Genomic DNA, 23,442 nt, shown 5'->3' with positions numbered 1-23,442 from the left:
TGAAGTTTCTCTCACTGTGATAAATAAAACTTTTGCTTTGCCAATGACATGCACTTTTTAAACACAGACAGCACACGATTGCCTTCTTGCACTTTAGTATAAAATAACCTACTCAGAATATTTTTAGTTTGAAGAATAAATTTAAAATATAAGTAATCAAATTGCTTCTACACATACAGTCTTAACATGTTAGTTACCAAAAATTTGCCTAATTAATGAAATAAACATGTTTGCAATGACAATCTCTATGTTATTTTTTATAAAAACAAAACACTTTATACTACTGAACATAATCACAGAAATCATTTTATGATTCTTTACACTTACTTATGATCTACAGGCAGAATTTCAGCAGCGAGATTATCATGACTTGGACTTCTTGGGGGAAATGAACCTGATGATAAAAACACAGTCACTGTAAAAATGTTTAGGCATTATAGGATACGGGATATTATAATGTACAAATAATAAATACCTGCTTGCAACAGGTGTCCTTGCTCAAGCTGAGCACATTTAAGTTCCTCATTAGTTTCTTTAAGTGTATCTCGTTCTGTAATGATCCGCTGAAAATAAATAAATTACTTAAATTAATTATCAAACTACATACAATACATTAAGAGTCAAGGTCGCTTTGGCTAAATTCCATGTTTGAATTGACACAGGTGATTTAATGAAGAACTCCACTATGGGCTACATCGGTATAGAGTTAAGATCCCATGAAGGTTTCAACCATGCAGCTCTTTACTTGTATATCAATTCTTCAAGGTCTCTGCCCCATATAAAAAAATAAATCTCCTATGCAATGATCATAGCAGGCCTTGGGCATAGGCCAACTAGGCAGCCTCCTAGGGCGCTGCTCTAGCACGGGCACTTTTCCAGTATTTATTTGTTCATTTTTTTGTAGTAAAGAAATTGTTTCTTTAAAATGTGTTGAATGAAGACAGGAAAAAAGTACAGTTGTGCACACTTACCATGAATGTAGATGTTCAAGTGTTATTCACTGTTGCAGTCATCACATTTGGGTTATCTGCTTGCAGTAGCCCTCAGTCGGCCTGATTATCAAATCTTGGGTCCTGCGTCAGTTGCTGTCTCATCTTCCATGAAGTCAGGTAGTCAGGGGTATAAAGCATGCAGCCGATGCCATTACATCAGTTTTTCTTGCCCCAGATGTCAGGTGCCTCCCTAATGGGAAGCAATTAAATATATATACAAGGTTATACCTCCAAGAAAAAAGCAAATACACCAAAAAGCTTTTAAGCATAGTAAAAAAGGAATGGAGGTATAGCCAATAGAAGTCAGGGGGCTGGAGGGAGGGTAACCAGGACTGCAACAGTGAATACACTCTAACATCTACATTTATGGTAAGTGTACACAACTGTACTATCTTCTTTGTGGTTGACTGTTGCAGTCATCACATTTGGGTAGATTCCCATAGTTAAGGAGATGGGAGGAGGAATTTAGATAGCATTAGGACCAGCTGTAAGGCCCTGCAAGACTGCAGTGGCAAAACCAGCTCTGGATTCAGAGAAAATTGATAAATGGTAATGCTTGGTGAAAGTATGTACAGAACTCCAGGTAGCAGCTTCTAGGATGTCCCTGGCAAGGACACCTCTGAGAAAGGCTGCAGAAGTAGATGCAGCCCTGGATGAATGTGATCTTATCCCCTGTGGGATAGGTGTTCCATGGTGCTTATAGCAGAAATGAATGCAATGTTCTATCCATTTAGAAATGGTTTACTTTGAAATGGCCTTCCACTCTGCTCCTGCAGCAAATGCCACCAGATGATGTTCAGATTTCCTTTGAGGTTTAGTCCTGTCCAAGTAAAATCTAAGTTGTCTGTGCACATCTAAGGAGTGCAGTATCCGTTCCCCTTTGTTCTGTGGATTAGAAAAGAAGGTTGGCAAATGAATGGACTGATTAAGAGCCACACTGGATACTACCTTGGGCATGAAGGAGGGATTGGTCCTGAGGGACACCCTGTCCACATGAAAGATGATGAAAGGCTCCACTGCCATAAGGGCCTGTAATTCAGACACCCTTCTTGCTGAAGTGATGGGTAAAAGGAAGGCCGTTTTCCAAGAAAGGAATTTCAACTCTGCATTTGCAGCTGGCTCAAAAGGAGGTAGAGTAAGTTTTTCCAATATAAAGGTCCAGGGCTGGAGTAGGGGCTCTCCTGGGTGGTCTTAAGTTTTTGGCCCCTCTGAGAAACTGCTTATGCAGTGGATAAGAGAAGGGGGGTGGTTCTGTGTTGTAATGAGCTGAAATGGCCGAGGCATGAATTTTGATGGAAGAAAAACAAAGGCATTTGTGAAGCATCTCAGTTAAGTATTGAAGAATCTGAGGTAAAGTGGGTGCTGCCGTCCTCATCCCCTGAGTTTTGCTCCAGGAACAGAATCTTTTCCATTTTTCAGCATAGGATTTTCTAGTACTAGACCTCCTTGCCTCCAGAATGACATCCAACACTTGTTTACTGAGGGAGAGGCCAGGTAATTAGCCATGCTGCCAGGTTCAGGGCTTGAAGCTGAGGGTGCAGATTCTGGCCCTTCTGCTAGGACAGCAGGGTAAGGGTTTGAGGCAGGTGTCATGGTGCCAGCAGTGACACACTGTGCAAGAGGGGGTACCAGTGTTGGCGTGGCCAGTCTGGTGCAATCAGTATCGTCCTTGGTTTGTCCTGTTTGATCTTTAGTAGTACCTTGGAGAGGAGAGGCAGAGGAGGAAAGGCATAAAGTGACAGATTTTTCCAGGTGAAGGGCAGGGCATCCACTTTCCAAGCTTGTTTGTGGGGAGTCCTTGTGCAGAATTTGTCCAATTGATAGTTCTGTGGGGAGGCAAACAGGTCTATCTCAGGGCTCCCCCATCTGTTTATCAACATGTTGAATGCCTTTGGTTCCAGTTTCCACTCATGTGGGTCCATGAGATTTCTGCTTAGATCGTCTGCCAGTGTATTTAGCTTTCCTGGCAGGGATTGAGCCTGTAGGTGCTCTTGGTAGCTCAAGGCTGTGTTCCACAGAGCCATGGCTAGTCTGCAGAGAGGGTATGAGTGGGATCCCCCCTGCTTGTTTATGTACCACATAACAGTGGTGTTGTCCATCTTTACCATTAACTGTCCTGGAAGGATGTGGCCCTTGAAGGCTGTCAGAGCATTCTGTACAGCTAACATTTTTTTTGGTTGATATGCAGGTGCATTTGACTTGGGTTCCATTTGCCCTGAATGCACCTCCCTGCCAAGTGAGCCCCCTATGCAATAGTCTGATGCATCTGTTGTGACAGTTTGGGCGGCAGGGGTAGAGTGAATGGCAGTCCCTTGTTTTGGTGGCAGGCCTCTGCCCATCAAAGGAACTCTAACTGTAGGCACTCTATGATAGGAATAATTGCTTCTAGATCCTGAGAATGTTGACACCATAGGCTTTTCAGATACCATTGTAGTTTCGTCAAATGCAGTCTTGCATATGGAATTAGGAGAATGCAGGAGGCCATGAACCTCAAGGCTTGCAGTATTTGTCTTGCAGATAGCAGGGTCTGTGTGGCCATTAGTTTGAAGTAAGCTGTCAAATGAACTTGTTTCTCTGGCATGAGGTAAGCCATCTGGGAAGTTTTGTTCACGCTTGCTCCCAGGAATACAATTTGTTGGCAGGGTACCAGATGTGATTTCTTTTCATTTATGGTGTACCCCAGAGAAGTTAGTACTTTTTGTACAAACGCCACATGATTCAATAGTATGTCCAGACTTTCTGCCTCAATTAGACAATCGTCCAGGTATGGGTATATTTGAATATTTCTTTGCCTGCAAAATGCAATGACTGAAGCTAGGCACTTTGTGAATACCCTGGGCGCAGTAGATAAGCCAAAGGGCAGTGCAGAGAACTGATCAAGTGCATGAAGTCTTCTTTGAAGCATAGGGATCTTCTGCAAGATTCCCTGATTGGGATGTGCAGGTAGGCTTCCTTTAAATCCAGTGTTGCCAACCAGGCATCCTTGCCTAGCATAGGAAGCAACCAGTGAAGAGTTAGCGTCTTGAATTATGGGATCACCAAAAAAGTGTTTAGGATAGAGAGATCCAGGATAGGACGACATGAGCTGTCTTTTCTGGGCACCAGAAAAAGTCTAGAGTAGAAACCTTGTCCCCTTTCCTCTTCTGGGACAGTTTGAATAGCCCTTATACTTGAGAGAGAGAAATTGCTTTTGAGCCTCTGCCCACTGATCTAGGGGTAGATCTGACCAATGGTTTGGGGTTGGTAAAGTGTGGAAGTGGAGTTTGTATCCTTGGGAAACTATATTTAAAACCAATTTGTCCTGGGTAATGAGTTCCCAGTTTTTTTACCTGGAAAGCAGTCTTTCTCCCTAAAGGAGCAGTCAGTTGAGAAGGGCTTGGAAGTTTTAAAGTTAAGTCACTGAGACAGTTTACCATGGGGGGGGGGGGGTCTTACTACTCCCTGCTTTGAAAGTGGGAGCCCTCCACTGCTTAGTCCTGTGCGTGCCTTGGGACCTAAGCCTGAGTGGTCTGCTGGTTCTGGGTTTGGACTGAGAAGGCCTGGAAGAGGCAGGAAAGGACCAATTCTTAGAGGGCCAATGTCTACTAAATCTTGGAGGCTGCACTTGCAGGAAATCTTTAAAAGTTTGCATAGATTTAGCTTTTTCCTCCACCTTTTTAAGAACTTCTTCTGCTTTGTTGCCAAACAGGCGGTTCTGGTTTAAGGGAGCGTCTAACTATTTAGCTTTAACATGATCTGGCAAAGACTGCTCCTTAAGCCAAGCATGCTTTCTAAGTACAGACCCAGTAACAACAGCCCTGCAAGATGCCTCTAGTGAATCAAACCACATTGCAGTATGTTTTCCAACTTGTTCAGCAGAATGCATTAAATCCGGTAAATCCTTATTTTCAGCACAGTCAGGAATCAACATAATTTTCTGTTTAAGCAATCCAATAATATGCTGTTGATACATTAGCGTATGAAACTGCCAATTAAAGGCCCTAATGGCCACGGTTGCAGAAGTGTATACCCTCTTACACCATCTATCCAGCGCCCTGAAATCTCTGTCAGAGGGGGCCTTTATGCCCTTGGGTCCCTGTGAAATTGTCTCAGGATCCGCAGTAGGATTTTTAAAAAGGAACTTGTGAGAGTCAGGAACCCTGTAATATTTATCTGGTTTTCTGGGAGCAGGAGGTAAGGATTCAGGGGCCAAGCTACACTCTGTAAAGACATCATCAACAATGTCCAGTACAGGGGGTATAGCTAAAGGCCTGTGTTGGGGCAGGAGTAAGAAATCCCTAAGCCTCTTTTTAGAATCAGAGTAATCCTGGCCTTCCCAATGAAAATGCTCCCTAAGAGTATGCAAGGTTTCACCAAAAGAGAAATCTTCTGGCGGGGAAGCAGAGGGAATAGAGTCCTCTGCCTCAGAATCCTCATAGGTAGATAAGGGTAAATCTCAGTCATCAGAAGAAACAAATTTCAGAATCCTGATCAGAAGAATCAAAACTAAATTCAGTCCTAGGTCTCGGCTTCCCCTGATTAAAGTAATAAGGTCTTCAGGCGCAGCCGTTCTTAGCATTTGTTTTTTCGGCATAGAGGCCTGACCATGCGGTCTGGGCATCAGTTTTTGAGGCATGGATCAAGTTTTAGGCCTTGAAGAAGAAAATGGCGTTGGTTTAATATGCAAGTCAGTAAGCCTGAATACACCCACAGAAGCTAGTGCCTGCACAGTGGCTCTGGACCCATCCAAGTTAGAGACATCCACAGGTTCCACAGCTGAAGCATCTCGTGGCATACTGGACTCTGAATGGGTCTCAGTAGATGCCTGCGAATCTGAAGTAGCAGGTATCAGGGGCTCCGAAAGCGCCTCACTAAGTGCCGGCGAACTGGCAACTAAATTAGGAGAAGCGTCCTTGGCAGCTTTGGACCTAGGCGGCCTGTCTCTGTCTTTATCTTTGTGTTTTTTAGGAATGTCGATAGTTGGGTGGCTTACCAAAGCCATATCTGGATAATTGAACCAAGTACCAAAATATTTAGAAGTGTATATATACCGATGACGAACAGTTCATTGTTTAAATAAGGCACAAAACCGACAGCGAGGTATGTCATGGCAAGGAATGCAGTGCAAGTGAAAATCTTTATGAAGTATTTGCTTTCCATAAGAAACACAATTATTAACTTTTACTGACATCGGTTTAGAGCAAGAAAAAGTTTCCCCAATGGGGTACTTAGCTTTAGCTGAAGACTTTGGTTCTGAAACTCGAAAACGAAAATTTCAAGAGTCGGGCGACTGGCACTTGCGAACTTCTTTGGGGGCCGCATGGCAAGAAAGACTGATGTAATGGCGTCGGCTGCATGCTTTATACCCCTGACTACCTGACTTCATGGAAGATGCGACAGCAACTGACGCAGGACCCAAGACTTTGATAATCAAGCCAACTGAGGGCTACTGCAAGCAGATAACCCAAATGTGATGACTGCAACAGTGAAACACGAAGAACATCTGAACAGTAAGACAAACTGAGAAAAATGAAGAAAAAAAGTAATCTGGATGCTGTAACTAAACCAAGATGGGGGGCACCAGGTGGTGTAGGGGTGCTGTGGAGCCATTTCTCAGATGAAATCTAACACCTTACCTTCTTGTCTGACAGGTATTACAAGGCAAACAGGTATTCCAAACAGCAGAAGGACGTCAAGCAAAAAGCAGAGTACCAATGAAAAACAGCAAAAAGTCCACCCGTTCAATGAAGCTCGATTTAATAAAATTGCAGTAAAAGCAGTATATACCAACAACAAAGCTTTCAAGTAGAACTCTTCCTCTGTGTTAGATAAAAAGAAGCAATCACACTTGACATATATATATATATATATATATATATATATATATATAGATAGATAGATAGATAAAGACAGCCAATCAACAAAGAACAATGCTATACTTAGTATCTTAAAGTGCCCCAGTATAAATAAAGATGAAAAATAAAAAGTATACCTATATATATATATATATATATATATATATATATATATATATATATATATATATATACATATACATATATATACATATATATATATATATACATATATATATATATATATATATATATATATATATATATATATACATATAAATATATATATATATACATATAAATATATATATATATACATATAAATATATATATATATATATATATATATATATATACATATACACACACCCCCACACACAGACACACACACACACACACACACACACACACACACACATACACACATACAAGCTCTTAATTTTTTTTTTATATAGACAGACATATATATTTATATCAAATAATGCCTTTCTCTTAGAACAGGCTTTATACTAATACTGGTATTTAACCCAGGTAGGTTGTTGTCCCGGTTAGGGGTCACCACAGCAGAACTCCGGTCCGCTAATGTTTGGTAATGGATTTTTACGTGCAGAGTTACCAGCCCTGATGCAAAACCTTCAACGAAGGCACGCCCATTCACGCATGCCTCCACACAGAAGACGCTCTAGCTGAGAATCGAATGCGACAACGTCTTGCTGTGAGGAGACCACGTTAACCCAGGTGGGTGGTCTGCCCTAAAAAAATGCATCCATTTATACTCAGCCAATTCTATTTTATTCACCAAATCTCCTCCATTTTTATTTTTAGTCACCACTTGCAAGATCCTAAATTGAAATCTATGCTCTAAGCCTAGCAATCCCATATGTTTAGCTAAAGCATTAGTAGGGACATTTCTACGAATGCCAGAACAATGTGCACTTATTCTCTCCTTCACTTTTTTGCTAGTCTTGCCAACATGGAAGCATTTACAGCAAACACAGTTAGCAAAATATATCACATTTTCTGTATTGCAAGTGCCTGAGGCCCTAAACTCAAAACTTCTTTGATGGAGTGGATGCATAAAATAAAGATGAGTGTTAATCTCCCTACAGTGTACACAATTATAACATGGTTTAGTACCACATTTCATCACATGACTGCATTGCAGTATTTACACATTTATCTTTATAACACAAATATTGATTCAAATTATTTTCCTTCCTAAAGGCAAAATGTGGCAAAGTCCCTACTACCTCACTCACCTCCTGATTAGACATTAGAATAGCCCAATTCTTTTTGATAATCTGTTGGATGGACTTCATATGCTGCTTATACTTCATCATATAGTTTACCTTACTCACATCCCTCTTTCCGCAAGTCTGATCAACAGAATTATCAATCCTGCCAAGTATGGCTTAGCCACATTCTTCTTTAGCCCACTTACTATTTCTTTGGTATCCTCTATCACAGCTCTATCATATCCCCTCTCTATAAAACTTTTAGCCATCCCTTCCATTTCTGAATTAAACATCTGGTCCTTAGTACTAAGCCTACTAACTGTCATAAACTGACCTTTCACCACCCCTATGAAAATATATCTAGGATGCATACTTTGTGACTGTACATATTTAACTGCTTGTGCATCTTTCCTATGTACTACTGAATCAAAAGAAGCATCCTGTCTACAAATTACTATACCCAGGAAGTTAATATCTTCATACGATGATCTAACTTCAAATGTCAAAGTCTGTAGTAGAATGTAAAAAAATCTACACACAATGCTATCTCTTCTCTTGTGCCTTTCTATAACAGAAAGACATCATCCAGAAATCTCTTAGAAAACAGTAAATGCTTATCCCTAAAACTCAGCTCTATTCCAGAAAAGATACATTTCTCCTCCCATCTAGTTAAAACCAAGTTTGCATAGGTATTAGCTGAAGGTGTTCCCATTGCTGTGTGTGTGTGTGTGTGTGTGTGTACATATATATATATATATATATATATATATATATATATATATATATATATATATATAAGTATACATATATATATATATATATATATATATATATAGGTATACTTTTTATTTTCATCTTTATACGGGGGCACTTTAAGATACTAAGATTATTAACACTGTTCTTTGTTGATTGGCTGTGTCTATATATGTGAAGTGTGATTACTTTTTTTATCAAACACTGCGGAAAAGTTCTACATGAAAGCTTTGTTGTTGGTGTATACTGCTTTTTCTGTGATTTTATTAAATCGAGCTTCATTGAACGGTAGACATTTTGCTGTTTTCCGTTGGTACCTTGTCTGACAGGTATTAAGTGTTCTCCATTTCTGGGGAGAGATGGCCGATGGTCATGGTTACTGGAGGCAGCATTTAACAGATCCATCAAAGCTTAATAGGAATAATGTAACATGAGGTAAATGCACTTGCAACACATCATATCTCATCAATTTAAGGGGTGCAGCCACTTGTTCCCAGGAAAATACTAGGCTTCAAAAAGGAAAACTCCTCTAATGGTTTTGGAGAGGAAAACTTTCCTCTGAATCAGTCTTGGGCTTGAGAATCAAAGACAAAAACGCGTATCTGTCTGTATCAGAATCCTCTGATATATTTTCCTCAGGAATATACTGGCCTAGTTTAGTCTTCTGGTATTGATTTCCGTTCTACAGGACAGACAGTCTATAATAAACTCTTGGCTATGGTAAGAAAATCATATTTGTGTTCTTTAGGGAAATCCCAGGAAGGTGACAGACTAAGAGGCATTGTTTCTTCCTGGGAAAAAGGTCTCATTCTCTAGCCCCTCTGAGTAGAACCTCCAGTAGAAATTTCTACACCCTAAGAAGGTGGTTCAGCCATTCCCAGCTGGACAATGAACAACCACATAGAACTGGCTAACCTCCAGTCCATGGTGGCAGAAGGGACTACACCAGAGCAACCTGGAGAAACCATGAGTCATCTGAAGAGCAACAAATGTCCACCACAGACTCGCACACTCATGGCTGAGGCACTATCTACGCCCAGGGTGTACACATGGGTTCCTGTTATGTTTATTTTTTTCTTGTTAGGTACAGCGGGAGAAGAAAGAGCAGGACCTTAATAAGAATCTATACTGTAGTTGAGGAAGAAGCCTGATTGCCAACAAGAACTGCATGAAAGAGTCAGTTGGACGGTAAACTGTCAGACAAGTATTCACAAGCAACACAAACACTAGGTAAGTCAAGAACTGTACCTAAGCACCAATGAGTCAAACACAGTTTGAGATGCATAAAAATAAATCCCAATCATGAAATCCTTACATTTCAATTAAAATACCTCTAAAGTAGTAATTTTTTTCTCAAAAAAAAAACAACAAAGCAGTTTCTCAGAAGGCACTTCTGACAGTAATAAAATTGCAGCTTCTTCTTCTTTCGGCTTTTCCCGGTTAGTGGTCGCCACAGCGGATCACCAGTCTGCTCATGACTGGCAGTGGAGTTTTACAGTGTCGAGTTGCCAGCCCGGTGCCCAACCTTCCACGGAAGGCACACACTCACGCATTCACACCTAAGGTCAATTTAGAGTGTCCAATCCACCTACAGCAAGTCTTTAGGATGTGGGAGAAAACTGGAGCACCCGGAAAAAACCCACACGACCACAGGGAAGACATGCAGACTCCGCACAGAAGGCACACCAGCCGAGGATTGAACCAGAGAACCTCTTGCTGTGAGGCGACAACGCTAACCGCTGCACCACCGTGGCCACCCTAGTAATAAAATTGTAGCTACTCTTTAGAAAACATATAAAAAAGTCAATATTTTTAGTGTGAAAGGGTTGCGCAAAGTGGAATTATCTGCCAGAAATGAAACTTGTAGCCAACTGCTGGTTCTGTGAAGCATCAAAGCTGCTTTCTGTTGGGGAGGAAAGAAAATCCTTAAGTTGTCTACATTCTGACTGCTGATTTCCCTTTAAGATGCTAGCCAACCAACAGTTGAGTGTAGATGTAAGAGGGAGCCACAGCTTTTTGATGATTGGCTGGTTGTGGTACCCTGGGCACGATACAACCCAAACAGCTAAAGGTTACTGCAGCAATGAAAATGTGGACATTGTGTGCTTGCATCTAGTCTTTTGCTCTTATTGCTAAGCCATAGCAAAAACAAATGTACTTCATTCTAAAATACAGACACAATCAAACACATACACACACACAGCCACACAAAATGTATCATGCAGGTATAAAAGACTGTAAAAGGAAAGTCTTGAACTTGTATCAAATGTCACTACTTTCTTAAATTACAGCAATATCAAATATTTGATACATTTTTAATACTTAGTTTGTTTTCATTCCTAAGAAGGCACACTACTGGCACAAACTAACACCAAGATGTGAGCAGCTGCACTATAAACCACACTGAGGTCAAATCAAGCACAGCTGACATTATGCATTTTTGTACTACAAGCTAACTTACAGCAATACTCCAATCAATGCCTCATTTATGAATGTTATGCAGAAGAATGCAAAACATGCTTCATTTAAATTCCAAATGGACTGCATTACGGTTCTAGTATTTGTGACTTGAATATTCAGATGTTAAAACTATGAATGACCAAACTTGATACTCCCAAATTAACGGTCTTTAATGTAGACCACTGAATCACAACTGCTAATCTCAGAAAAGGTTGACAGAAAAAAACAAAACAAAAAAAAAAAACAGAAAACAGAGCTGCTAGTGTGCATGGAAATGCAGAAAACAAAAATGCACAAGTGTAGACTGCAGACCTAAAAGTGACATAGCAAAACAAGACAATGAAAGCAAAGAAGATACAGGATGACTTACCACCCACTTTTGGTTCCTGTCGGCAGCACAAAAACTTGAAGAAAACAATCTAACACTGGAAATTTGGGGCTCATGCAAATTATTAAAATGTGCTGGTTTAATCTAGGCTGATGCAATTAAATTAACTGTAAATGGGACCCAAGCCACCAGTATTGGATTCATTCCTTACAATACAAATATGCTCATAAACAAGTACTACAAACTAATTCTAAACTGTACATGATTCAAAAAGTAGAAAACAGACTAATTCATCCAGCTTAGGTACATTACTTAAACAGTGTTTTATACTGTATAGAAGTATTTTTTTCTGAGTTCAGATGTCTAATGTCAAACAGATGGTGGCATACAACTGGGGTTTCTATTAGTACAATGCCTATCTCACAATTTGCTACAGAATGTCTCCTTTGCATTATGGACCAATTCTCGTTTTCATGGTTGATAATCATTTCCTAGATGAAAGTACTCACTAACCCACTATTTCCTAGATGAAAGGACTCACTAACCCACTCCCTTTTATTTTGCTTCACAGTGTTTCATGTGCTCAGTATGACTACTTGCTGATGGCCAGTACTGCTGGTCTACCTCTTGGTGTATTGCATCTGGTTTAAAACTCCTCTATCCCCCAAACACACACTTGCCACAACAGCCACCAGCCCTATCTCCATGCTGACGGGTGAATTAATTCTGAAACAGATTCTAGGAGATGGAAAGGAAATAAGATTACATGTTCGCAGGGTTTTTTAGTTTACATTATATACCCCTGCCTGCTGCGTGACACTTGTGGGTGACTATGCACGTGTGTTCTAAGTCAGTCATCATCTTCTTCCTTAAATCTGAGTTACTCCTCAACTGCTCAGCCCACCATTTAGTCAATGTTGCCTCTGCCACTGGCCCTTGGTCTCCATTAGCAGCCATGACATTCGGACTGCCACAAACCTAGTCTTCCTCTTCCTTTATCCCCCAGACAGGTAAACAGGTGTATACCTCATCATTCCTCTACCATCTCCAGCCAGATCCTCCATCACCTACACTGCTATTCAAACCCAAGCAATAGTCCAGGCAGAACCGCATTTCATTCATATACTTTAAGATGCAGTGTCATTACAAGTGAGTATTTTAAGTAGATAGGTTGTGTGGTGCATATCCCAATAATGATGAACTGAAGGATGAATCTGCCTTTGCTCTACTGTAAAAAATATCTGTATTTCTTTCTTAGACACTTATTGTTATTGGTAAATAAGTGTTTCTAAAAACATAAATCCATTAATATAATGTTTTACTATTTTTATTCCTACAGAAAATGAATTGTTGTGCATCTTCTAAAACACATTTTAAATAAAGCATGTGATTAGCTTTCCTTCACAGTGATGCTGACATAAAGAATGTGATAATTTGCCATCTTAAAAAGATGCACTTTCTCTACATAATTTGAAGACCACTAAAGTGCTAAGCTCTTGTGGGTCCAGCTGTTTCCCCAACAGACTAAAAGATGCACTTTCTCTACATAATCTAAAGACCACTAAACTGCTAAGCTCTTGTGGGTCCAGCTGTTTCCCCAACAGACTTCAAATCTTCCGAACAGATTTCCAATTTTTTATGCAAGGCTGTCTACACAGAAGATGAGAAACCATATGTGGCTCTCAAAGCAGATTAATACTGCTCAAGAAGTTTGCCAGTTTCACTGGGCACTACATCTCAGTCTTCCTCATTTCAGATAACTCAAAAGATTATACTTCTGCAATCGACAGGACTGAAGACAAAACATTGTATGCCCAAAGTAATTCAATATGAAATGGGATCTGATGGGATTTCATCCAGCTATCAATGAGGTCCTAAAACAGTAATGAAGTAATGAGCAGCTTAAGACACTTTTTACTGAGTAATTTGTTGGTGATGCATCCACCATTTAAACAGAGACTTTTTGGTGGTAGTGGGAGGGGGAGTAATGGTCACTGCATTATTGAGATGAGGGACTGATATCAAAGACAATACACAAACCAGGAAAGACTAAAATGAGGCAGGTAACCACTCAGTTCTTTATTGATGATTAAGAGCTTTCGTCAGCAACTCTGGGCTTCATCAGAATAGTTAATACATGAAGCACAAAGTTTAAATACCCTCCCCCAGCACTAAATTACATCATATCCTATAGGAATTAACCATTAAAGGAACTATGCAAAATAAAATTAAACACTTATAATACATTAAAATGACTGACAACACATCAAACCATACCCTGTAAAAGTCACATAAAATACACTGATTTAAGTTTCAACACCACCATTATACTGACCCTCTCATTAAAAGGCCAGGTCTTACACTAGCATTAAGTTTGATTTGGCACTTTAACTCTAAAAATTCTAGATAGTCTTCCACTGGACCACCCCACCCCCCCCGGACTCGAGTTCCTATCACACAGCCGAACTTGTAGAATTTCGAAGCTCATATAGTCGAGACCATAAGTTCAAACTTGTACAAGTTTGCGCATTTACATAGAAATCTCCATAAGGGGAGGTTTCCATTCATTTCAATGTGGTGCGACTTGGAGTTGGTATATTAAAGTAGCGGGGGTGTGGGAGGCGCAGGGTGGCTTGCCCCCCTCCTTACAACAGTTTATTTTGTTTTTACTTCTTTTTTGTTTTTTTATCACTAGCTGAAGTTTTGTAACTTCGAACAGAACGAAGTTATAAAACTTTGACTATGTGACCCCGGGACTCTAGGTCAACATGATCAATAGCACAAAACGTGAATTTATGTGTGGGAAATAACTCAATATGGTTAAATAAAGCATTCCTATTGTTTTTCCTTTTAATGTCATACTGGTGTTCATATACCCTTTGTTTAAGGGCCCTCTTGGTTTTCCCCACATAAAATCCATCACAGGAATCACACTTGGCAACGTAAACCACTCCTTTTGAAAAACAATATTTCTTCTTTGGGTATATCACCCCGAAGTTCTTGATGAAAATATTCTCACTATCCAAAATAAGGGGACATTCTGTGCACCTACCACATTTGAAACAACCACCGCCCCTGTGTACCTTCCTACCTCTTTCTTTCAGACTCTTAAAATACATGTCTTTCTTATAAACTACCACCAGTTTATCTCCTATAATGTTACTAACCTCACCATCCCAGGTAAAGTCATCCAAAATTTCTCTATGATATTTCTAATATCATAGAAATTAAGCGTAAAGGGGATGGTAAGGGCCATTGAAAACCTATCCTGTTTATCATCACTAGAGCTTATGTCAGTCACAAACACATTGGATAAGATATAACTATTATACCCGTTTGCCTTTTATGTTTAACCTCGTTTTCTATTGTGTTAACAAATTCCAGGGGGTACCCTCTTCTTGTTAACATCCCTTTCAATGTCTCACATTCCCTGTGAAAATCATCATCCTCAGAGGTCATTCTAGCAACCCTGACATGTTGCCCCTTGAACAATGCCTTCTTTTGATGCTCAGGGTGCCAGCTTTCAAAGTGCAATAGTGCATTTGAATAGGTGAGTCTCCTATATAATTGTGAGATGAACACTTTTCTCCTATAATCTTTTAAAGTGGTCACATCTAAGAAATTAAGTTTATCATCATCCTTACTCGTAAATTTCAAAAAATTAGTAGCGGCATTAATGTATGTCACAAATGTCTCTAAATTCTCATTGCCACCTTTCCACAAGAGGACTATATCATCCAGGTAGCGGCCATATAATGCCCATGATTCTCTAAAGTTGGAATTCATAATAAACTGATCCTCCCAGTGAGCAAGCACAATGTTAGCAAATGCTGGCGCACAGCATGCTCCCATGGCCACTCTTTGTCTTTGCCTAAAAATGTGACCTTCAAAACTAAGAAAATTATTCTCTAGTACTAGTTCCATGCAAGTTCTAAGAGTCAGTATTGTACCGTGCCCCATATCTGAGTTGTTACATAAATATTCATAGAACCACTCTAACACTTCTTCGTGCGGTATCACAGAAAACAGATCCCTGATATCCATGGTAACCATAATCAACCCATCATCATACATTTCAGGCTTGATTTTACTAAGGAAATCCCATGAGTCCTTTATGACCCACTGTCTTTTGTCCAAGATACCCTTGACTTTGGTATCAATATACCTAGCTAGACAAAGTTTTAGATGCCTTAGCATCCACAATTGGGCGAAGAGGTAGGTTAGTAATGGATTTATGTGTCTTTGGAATCCCAAAGATAGTTGGCGTCCTAGGGCAATTTGACTCTAAAAAAAAATTATGCATTTCCAAACTAATTTGACCATTTAACAATAATTCCTCCACCGTGAGGTCAATGTTCCTAAAAGCAATATCCATTTCATTAATGGAAGCTTCTACATAAGTTTTACTGTACAGTAAATCAAACATTTTGCGATTATAATCAGAGACATTCATTATGACGAGCCCCCCACCCTTGTTTGGTTTCATTAACCTAATATTCTGGTTACATATGTCCTGCAAAATATCCCATTCAACTTGGTCAAAATTGTTAAGGGCCCCCTTGCTGTTACACCTAATCAGTTGTTTGATCTCACTGTCCCACATAGCTTTAAATAAAGAAACCAACAGGTGGGTAGGTGGAATAAAAGTACTAGGTCTATGTGGCATACTCAGAGTCCCCATTTGGGTGGATGTCAATCAAACTTAATGCTAGTGTAAGACCTGGCCTTAATGAGAGGGTCAGTAAAATGGCGTTGTTGAAACTTAAATCAATGTATTTTATGTGAATTTTATAGGGTATGTTTTTTTGATGTGTTGTCAGTCAGTCATTTGGCAAATCCACATTTATTCCACCTATGAATAAACATGTCTCGATATTCAGAGATTGTGTAATGAAGGATCTGCATACTTCCATTCTGTACGAATCTACATCCAATAATCTCACTATAGCTGAAAGGAAAGCTTTGTCTGAACTTAAGGGCAATCATGATACAGTCATCACGATGGCAGACAAAGGGGGTGCCATTGTAGTTATGGACCATACAACATATATAGAGGAAGCCTTACGCCAATTATCAGATTCCAGTTTTTATATGGAAATGGGTATTGATCCAACTCCCATTTTCAAAGGGGAAATAGATTCTTTTCTAGATTTGGCAGTAGAACAAGGCACTATAAGTGTACAGGTAGCTAAGCAACTGAAGGTGGATGAACCAACCTCACAATACTTACATTTGCTACCTAAAATACATAAGGATCCCCTTTAACCCCCAGGTAGACCGATTGTGTCGGGTAGAGTGTCTTTAACGGAGCCTTTGTCAGCTTTTCTTACACACTATTTACAACCACTACTGAAACAAATTAGATCTCGTATTAAAGATACCACGGAGTTTCTTAACATCATCGAAGATTCTCAACTGGAAGATAATTGGTGGCTTTGTACATTGGATGTGGCATCCCTTTATACCAGTATTCCTCATGATGTGGGGATTCGTGCTGTGTCATACTGGCTATATAAATCAGACTTATATTCCACAGGCTTTAATAATTTTTTGATTAAATTGATAGAAATTGTGTTACGTAAGAACATCTTCTATTTTAAAGGGAAAGCATATTGGCAAATCAAGGGCACGGCTATGGGTGCATCTTTTGCACCCATATATGCAGATCTTTTTATGGGATATTATGAAGCAACATTCATATATGATGATCAGCATAACACACATATTCAGCATCTTGTTATCTGGCGCAGATATCTAGATGACTGTTGGATGGTGTGGCGTGGAGAATTGGATCAGTTGTCGGAGTTTGTAACATATTTGAACAATAACTCTTTTGGTATTAAATTTACTGCTAACATCGAATATGATAAGATCGTCTTTCTAGACGTAATAGTTAGCAGACTTTACAACAACACTCTAGCCACTTCGGTTCACCGTAAATTTCCTGAATATAATACACTATTACATGCTCAGAGTTCCCATCCACGCCACATCATCCGTAACATCCCAAAATCTCAGTTCATGCGGATTAGACGCATCTGCTCTTCTGAACAAGAATATGTTAACTGTAGTCTAGATTTGTCACAAAGATTTATTAACCGTGGTTATGATCAACACAACCTTTCTGACATTATGGATGAAACAAACAGGTTGACACGTACAGGATTATTAGAATATAAATCAAAAAATAGGGTATCTTCTGCACCGGTTTCTGATCAAACATTGAGGTTAGTAACTACTTATGGGACCAACTCTAACAGGTTTAGAGATATTATTAATCAACATTGGGACATCTTGTTAGCACATGATTTTTTGAATAACATTTTACCTAAACAATGTTCATTTTCCTATCGTAGAGGACGGAACATCAATTCATACCTTACCCACTACAAGAAATATATTCCCAACATTCCAAATCAAACAACTTTATTTGGGGATATACTAGTGGGATGTTTCCCATGTGGCCATTGTACTGCTTGTCAACACATATCCAAATCAACGGAGTTTACTAGTAAGAACACTTCTCAAGTGTTCAATATTAGAATTTTTGCAAACTGTAGCTCAGATTGGGTGGTCTATTTAGCAACGTGTTATTGTTCTGCTTTTTATATCGGCCAGACTTCCAGGCCTGTAAAATTCAGAATAGGGGAGCATATGAGTGCTATTAGGAATAAACGTTTAACTAACGCATTATATAAACACGTTATTGATCACCCATCTGCGGTATTTAAATTCGTTATCATTGATAGGATAACATTACATAGAAATTTCAAATCAGGTTGGCACAGTAAACTCAATCATATGGAGAACATGTGGATTATCAAATTGGGTGGCCTGTTTAGGCCTGGATTAAATGAATCAGAATAACACAATACACACAGTATATGACATAGTTTATTTTTATTTTTATAATTCTATTATCATTTTTATTTTTATTCTTGTATCTTGGAAGTGACAAACTATAATACATCTAGCATTACACATCATGTATACTTATAACTATTTAGCAAGCTACACTTGCAATTTTATCTTCTATAGATATCTTTATATATCATTTTGATATAATAGTTATTATATAATTCAATATAGTGGATGTTAGGCTTCACATCATTAATGTTTTACATATAGCAGTTACTTTATATAATGCATCTGACAGATGTTATCTCATCATATTATGCATTTGGGGATATGGTGTGTATGTCCCTTTAAGTGTTTGACTATATATATACGCAGGTGAATATGGCGGAGACTTGTTTAAATTTTAAAAATTTTTGCAGCATTGATAAAGGCTAATTTCAGCCGAAACCGGTTTGCTTTTGTAATGGTCTAAATACCACTGCATTTAGATTTTTTTGCTTGATAATAAAATATTGTGCAATCCTTTACGTGCTGGTCCAATTTTGTCGCTCCCCATTTGGGTGGATGTCAAACTTAATGCTAGTGTAAGACCTGGCCTTAATGAGAGGGTCAGTAAAATGGCGTTGTTGAAACTTAAATCAATGTATTTTATGTGAATTTTATAGGGTATGTTTTTTTGATGTGTTGTCAGTCAGTCATTTTAATGTATTAGAAGTGTTTAATTTTATTTTACATAGTTCCTTTAATGGTTAATTCCTATAGGATATGATGTAATTAATTTATTGCTGGGGAGGGTATTTAAACTTTGTGCTTCATGTATTAACTATTCTGATGAAGTCAGAGTTCCTGACAAAAGCGCTTAATCATCAATAAAGAATGGTGAGGGACTGATGTACTAAATGTGGTTTATGGTCAAGACACTATCACTGTTGTGATGCCAGAAGTTCAGAGCTCAAAGTGGTCATCAGTTAATGTGACAAACCACGGATCCCGTGAATCCCGTGAATTTCAAGCCTGTACTCCAATCTGCTTACTTACACTATCAGACTATTTACCCCACTCATAGGACAAAACTGGGACTGGGTTAGCCCCGCTCCGCTTCGCCCTCGCTTCGCTCCCCTCCCTGCCTCCTTATCCCACCCGCCCCCACTGTGTCTACATTTATAGCCACTATGCCACACCCCTACTTCCTCTCCAACCTACACAACTTCCTCTCCAATTTCCTCCCCCCCCACCACTTTACTGTTTAACCACTACTATTCCTCTGAAGCACATTGACCCCACCCATTGATGACATATAACATGTCTATAAATAATTATAAACTCCTTCCTCTCATCTTACCACTCTTAATTCTGCCATACTTTCTTACTAGCTATGAAAATCTCACACTCGTAGGTTTCTCTTATCCAAAATGCCAAACAAAGACCCCCCCTACCTCCACTGACTGCAGAACTTGCCCACTACTACACTACCCCAAAAATTATAAATTCCAACCACTTGCTTCTAAAAAAACCACTCCAATCAACACCAAAATCCAAATATGAACTAAAACTACTATTCAAAGTTATTAGACTACTAGCGTATCTAAGAAAAAACATAACCAAAGATGGGGACATCCATCCTAATCCAGGCCCAGCCTTAACACAAAAACCTACCAGCCCACCACTCTCCCACCGACTGGTCAACTCCCTCCTAATATGCCACTTAAACATTAGAAGCCTAAACAATAAGATACATAGCCTGCATGCTGTACTAGCCACATACCTCCCCAACATAATGTGTCTATCTGAAACATGGCTCCGGCCATCAACCAAAGACAATGAGATCCTGCCTCCTGGTTACAATATACTTAGAGGGAGAGTAAGAAAAAAGAGGAGGTGGAATAGCCGTCTTATATAATAGCACACTTAACATCATAACTAACCCTATACAACCACCCCAGGTCTCTAACGCTGAAATACTAGCTCTAAAAATTCTACTAAATAATCATAAGGGCATTAACCTAATTGTCACCTATATTCCCCCTGGGAACAATGTAGAAACACTAGAGGTCATTCTACATTGGATAGCCAACAACTACCCTCAAGAAACCATTGTCCTGGGCGATGTTAATATTGACTGGAACCAATGCACAGCACAGTCCAACCCCATCCCTGTTAACCTACATGGATTCTCTGAGTTAATATCATCTACCACACATACAGGTAACAGTAACCAAAAAGAGAGTATACTAGACTGGATACTCACCAACAGTCATCCCCAGAACTATATGTCTGGAACTCTCCCTAATGATCTTAGTGATCACCTGCTCACATACATCATGAAAGACAAAATTAATTGTACAAGCTTACCTATTTATAGGTCAATCAGATCCAAGAAAAACTTTGACCCAACTAAATTTCAACTTGAACTCAAATCATGTAACTGGACAAAACTAAAGTTCCTTCCCCTTGATGAGGCAGTGTCATAATTTAACAATTCATTCCTTACTATACTTGACTCGCATGCCCCTAAACGCTCAATAAGAATTAAAACTCAACTAGCACCCTGGCTAACAACAGACACCAAAACCAAAATAACAACTAGAGACAAAGCGTGGGATAAATGGCACTACCAAACTACCCCTAGATCATATCAAATTCCAACAACTTAGAAATGAGACTAAAAAAGCCATCATACTAGATAAGAAAAATTACTTCTACAATCTGCAACATAAATATCAGAATAACCCTCAAAAGTACTGGGCAGGCATAAATAAACTTCTCCAACCAGGCAAATCCACTACTCCGACCCCAGGAACATTATCTGACAAGAGCCAAGAAGATATAGCCAATTCATTCAATACTTTCTTCACAGAAACCATCCGGTCATTAGCTAACCAATCTTCTCCTCCCCACACTTCTATAAACACTATACCCGACTCACCACTCTCTTTTAACTTCCAGCCAGTGTCCACATCCTTTATCAGATCCCTTTTGAAAAAACTGAAGCCAACAACCCTTTCAGCCGATCTTCTGCCGGCTGAATACCTGCAAATTGCTGCAGATGTCGTAGCCTACCCTATCTCAATCCTAATTAACAGAACCATAACCGAGGCCTCAATCCCCTCAATTTGGAAAATATCCTATGTTATTCCACTCCACAAATGAGGTTCATCCACAGAACTATCCAACTATAGACCTATAGCCATACTATCACCACTTGCCAAAATTATAGAAAAGTGCATGCACAACCAACTAATGCTCTATCTAACCCAAAATAAACTACTCACAGACTCTCAACATGGATTCAGACCCCATCATAGTACAACCACTGCCCTCCTCTCTTTTACTGAAAACATTAATCTTAACCGGAATAATAAAAAAATATCCTCCGCTCTCTTCCTGGACCTATCGAAAGCCTTTGATATGGTAAACCATCAGTTACTTCTATATACTTTAAAAACCCTGTATCTAGATACTCCAGCCCTTGACTGGTTTCAAGCTTACCTCACTGGGAGACAACAAGCAGTAATGTGGCAAAACAAGCTCTCCTGCCTACTACCAAATACCATAGGAGTTCCTCAAGGTTCCATATTAGGACCTCTCCTCTTTTCAGTCTTCATAAATGACATCCAAACAGTCATCCCTGAAGCCACTTGCATTCAATATGCAGATGACTCGACTATAATATGTTCCAATGCCTCTCTTGCAAATCTACTAACTACCACCCAACATAGCTTCACCAAAGTCGAAAACTGGCTTGCCAACCATCTCCTGATCTTAAATCCAAACAAAACCAAGTTACTTCTCTTCTACCCAACCAATAGATCTCCGACTGAAAACTTCACTATAAAATCCAATAATGGGACCATCATCTTCCCAGACACCTATACAAAGCTATTAGGAGTAAACATTGACAATAAACTCAGATTTGATATACATATCAACCAAGCCATTAAATCAGTCAACAAGAAACTTGGGACCCTATATAGAATTAAAGCCTTCCTTACCCTGAATGCCAGGGCAGCCACAGCCCATTCACACCTTCTCTCTACCCTACTATATGCCTCTCCTGTCCTCACTCACCTTAACAAATCTGATCTGGCCAAGCTCTCATCCTGCTATAATCACATTGCCAGGTTCTTTACAGGCCTACCCTACAGAACACACCACTGTACTAACCTGAAAAAGCTTGGATGGATAGAATTCCCACACCTTCTTCACCAGTCCCAACTCATAGAGGCCTTCAAAATCCTTAAACAACCTGAGAATACCCCAGCACTAAAAACTTAATGACTCCCTACTCCAATCTAAGCTGCCTTCGCTCAGCAAACAGACTCCTTGTCCAAACAACTAAATCTCTCAACCTAGGTGGTGACGCTATTTGCCAACACCACTGGTAAAATATGGAACTCTCTCCCAAATAACATCACGCTTGCAACTTCTCTAAGTCAATTCAAAAATAGTCTAAAACTCCACTTCAAGTCACACTGGCTATGTCCTTGCTCAAACCCAGACTAGCTCTGTGCCATTAACTAAAACATAAACAACTAGCTAAGATGATAAGTACTTTGTATACTGTGATAAAGAAATATGTATCCTGTCTAACTCTATGTCATTATACTGCCTACCGTCCTTGCTAATATGTTATTAATGTTACATTTGTAGTAATCTCAGAAATAGTAATGGCAGTCTTGTACTTGTATGTAAATAGCCTATGTTTTTGTTAAGTTCTTTCAGCTCATTTACTCTACCTAATTATCAATGTAACTCTGTTGGAGCTTTTCTCCCCGGGCCTCCGCTGAAAAAGAACATGTATCCAGTCAGACCATCCCGGTTAACAAATGTAAAATAAATAAATAAAATAAATCCCGTTTGCCACTGGTATTCCTGTTCTGCTGCTTCTTGTTATTCAGGGATCCCTTTTGCCACTGGTATTCCTGTTCTGCTACTTCTGTCTGCCTCTTGTTATTTCTGTGCTTTTAATGACATTTTTTCTT

General features: G+C 39.4%; 1 protein-coding gene across 1 annotated transcript in view; it reads right to left on the bottom strand.

Annotated features, from left to right (window-relative positions):
- Nucleotides 1-23,442, bottom strand: part of LOC122814194 (protein Hook homolog 1-like) — a 310,008-nt gene that overhangs the window by 217,024 nt on the left and 69,542 nt on the right. Inside the window, exons 4-5 of the mRNA XM_044086800.1 lie at nucleotides 476-563; nucleotides 328-394 (exon numbers count right to left, since the gene is read on the bottom strand). Coding sequence (XP_043942735.1) covers nucleotides 328-394; nucleotides 476-563 — 155 coding nt within the window. The remainder of the gene's footprint in view (nucleotides 1-327; nucleotides 395-475; nucleotides 564-23,442) is intronic.

The sequence above is a fragment of the Protopterus annectens genome, chromosome 10.part0 (assembly GCF_019279795.1).
Source record: "Protopterus annectens isolate FY-2018-M chromosome 10.part0, PAN1.0, whole genome shotgun sequence".
Lineage (NCBI taxonomy): Eukaryota > Metazoa > Chordata > Ceratodontiformes > Protopteridae > Protopterus > Protopterus annectens.
This window is presented reverse-complemented; position numbering and strand designations above follow the sequence as displayed.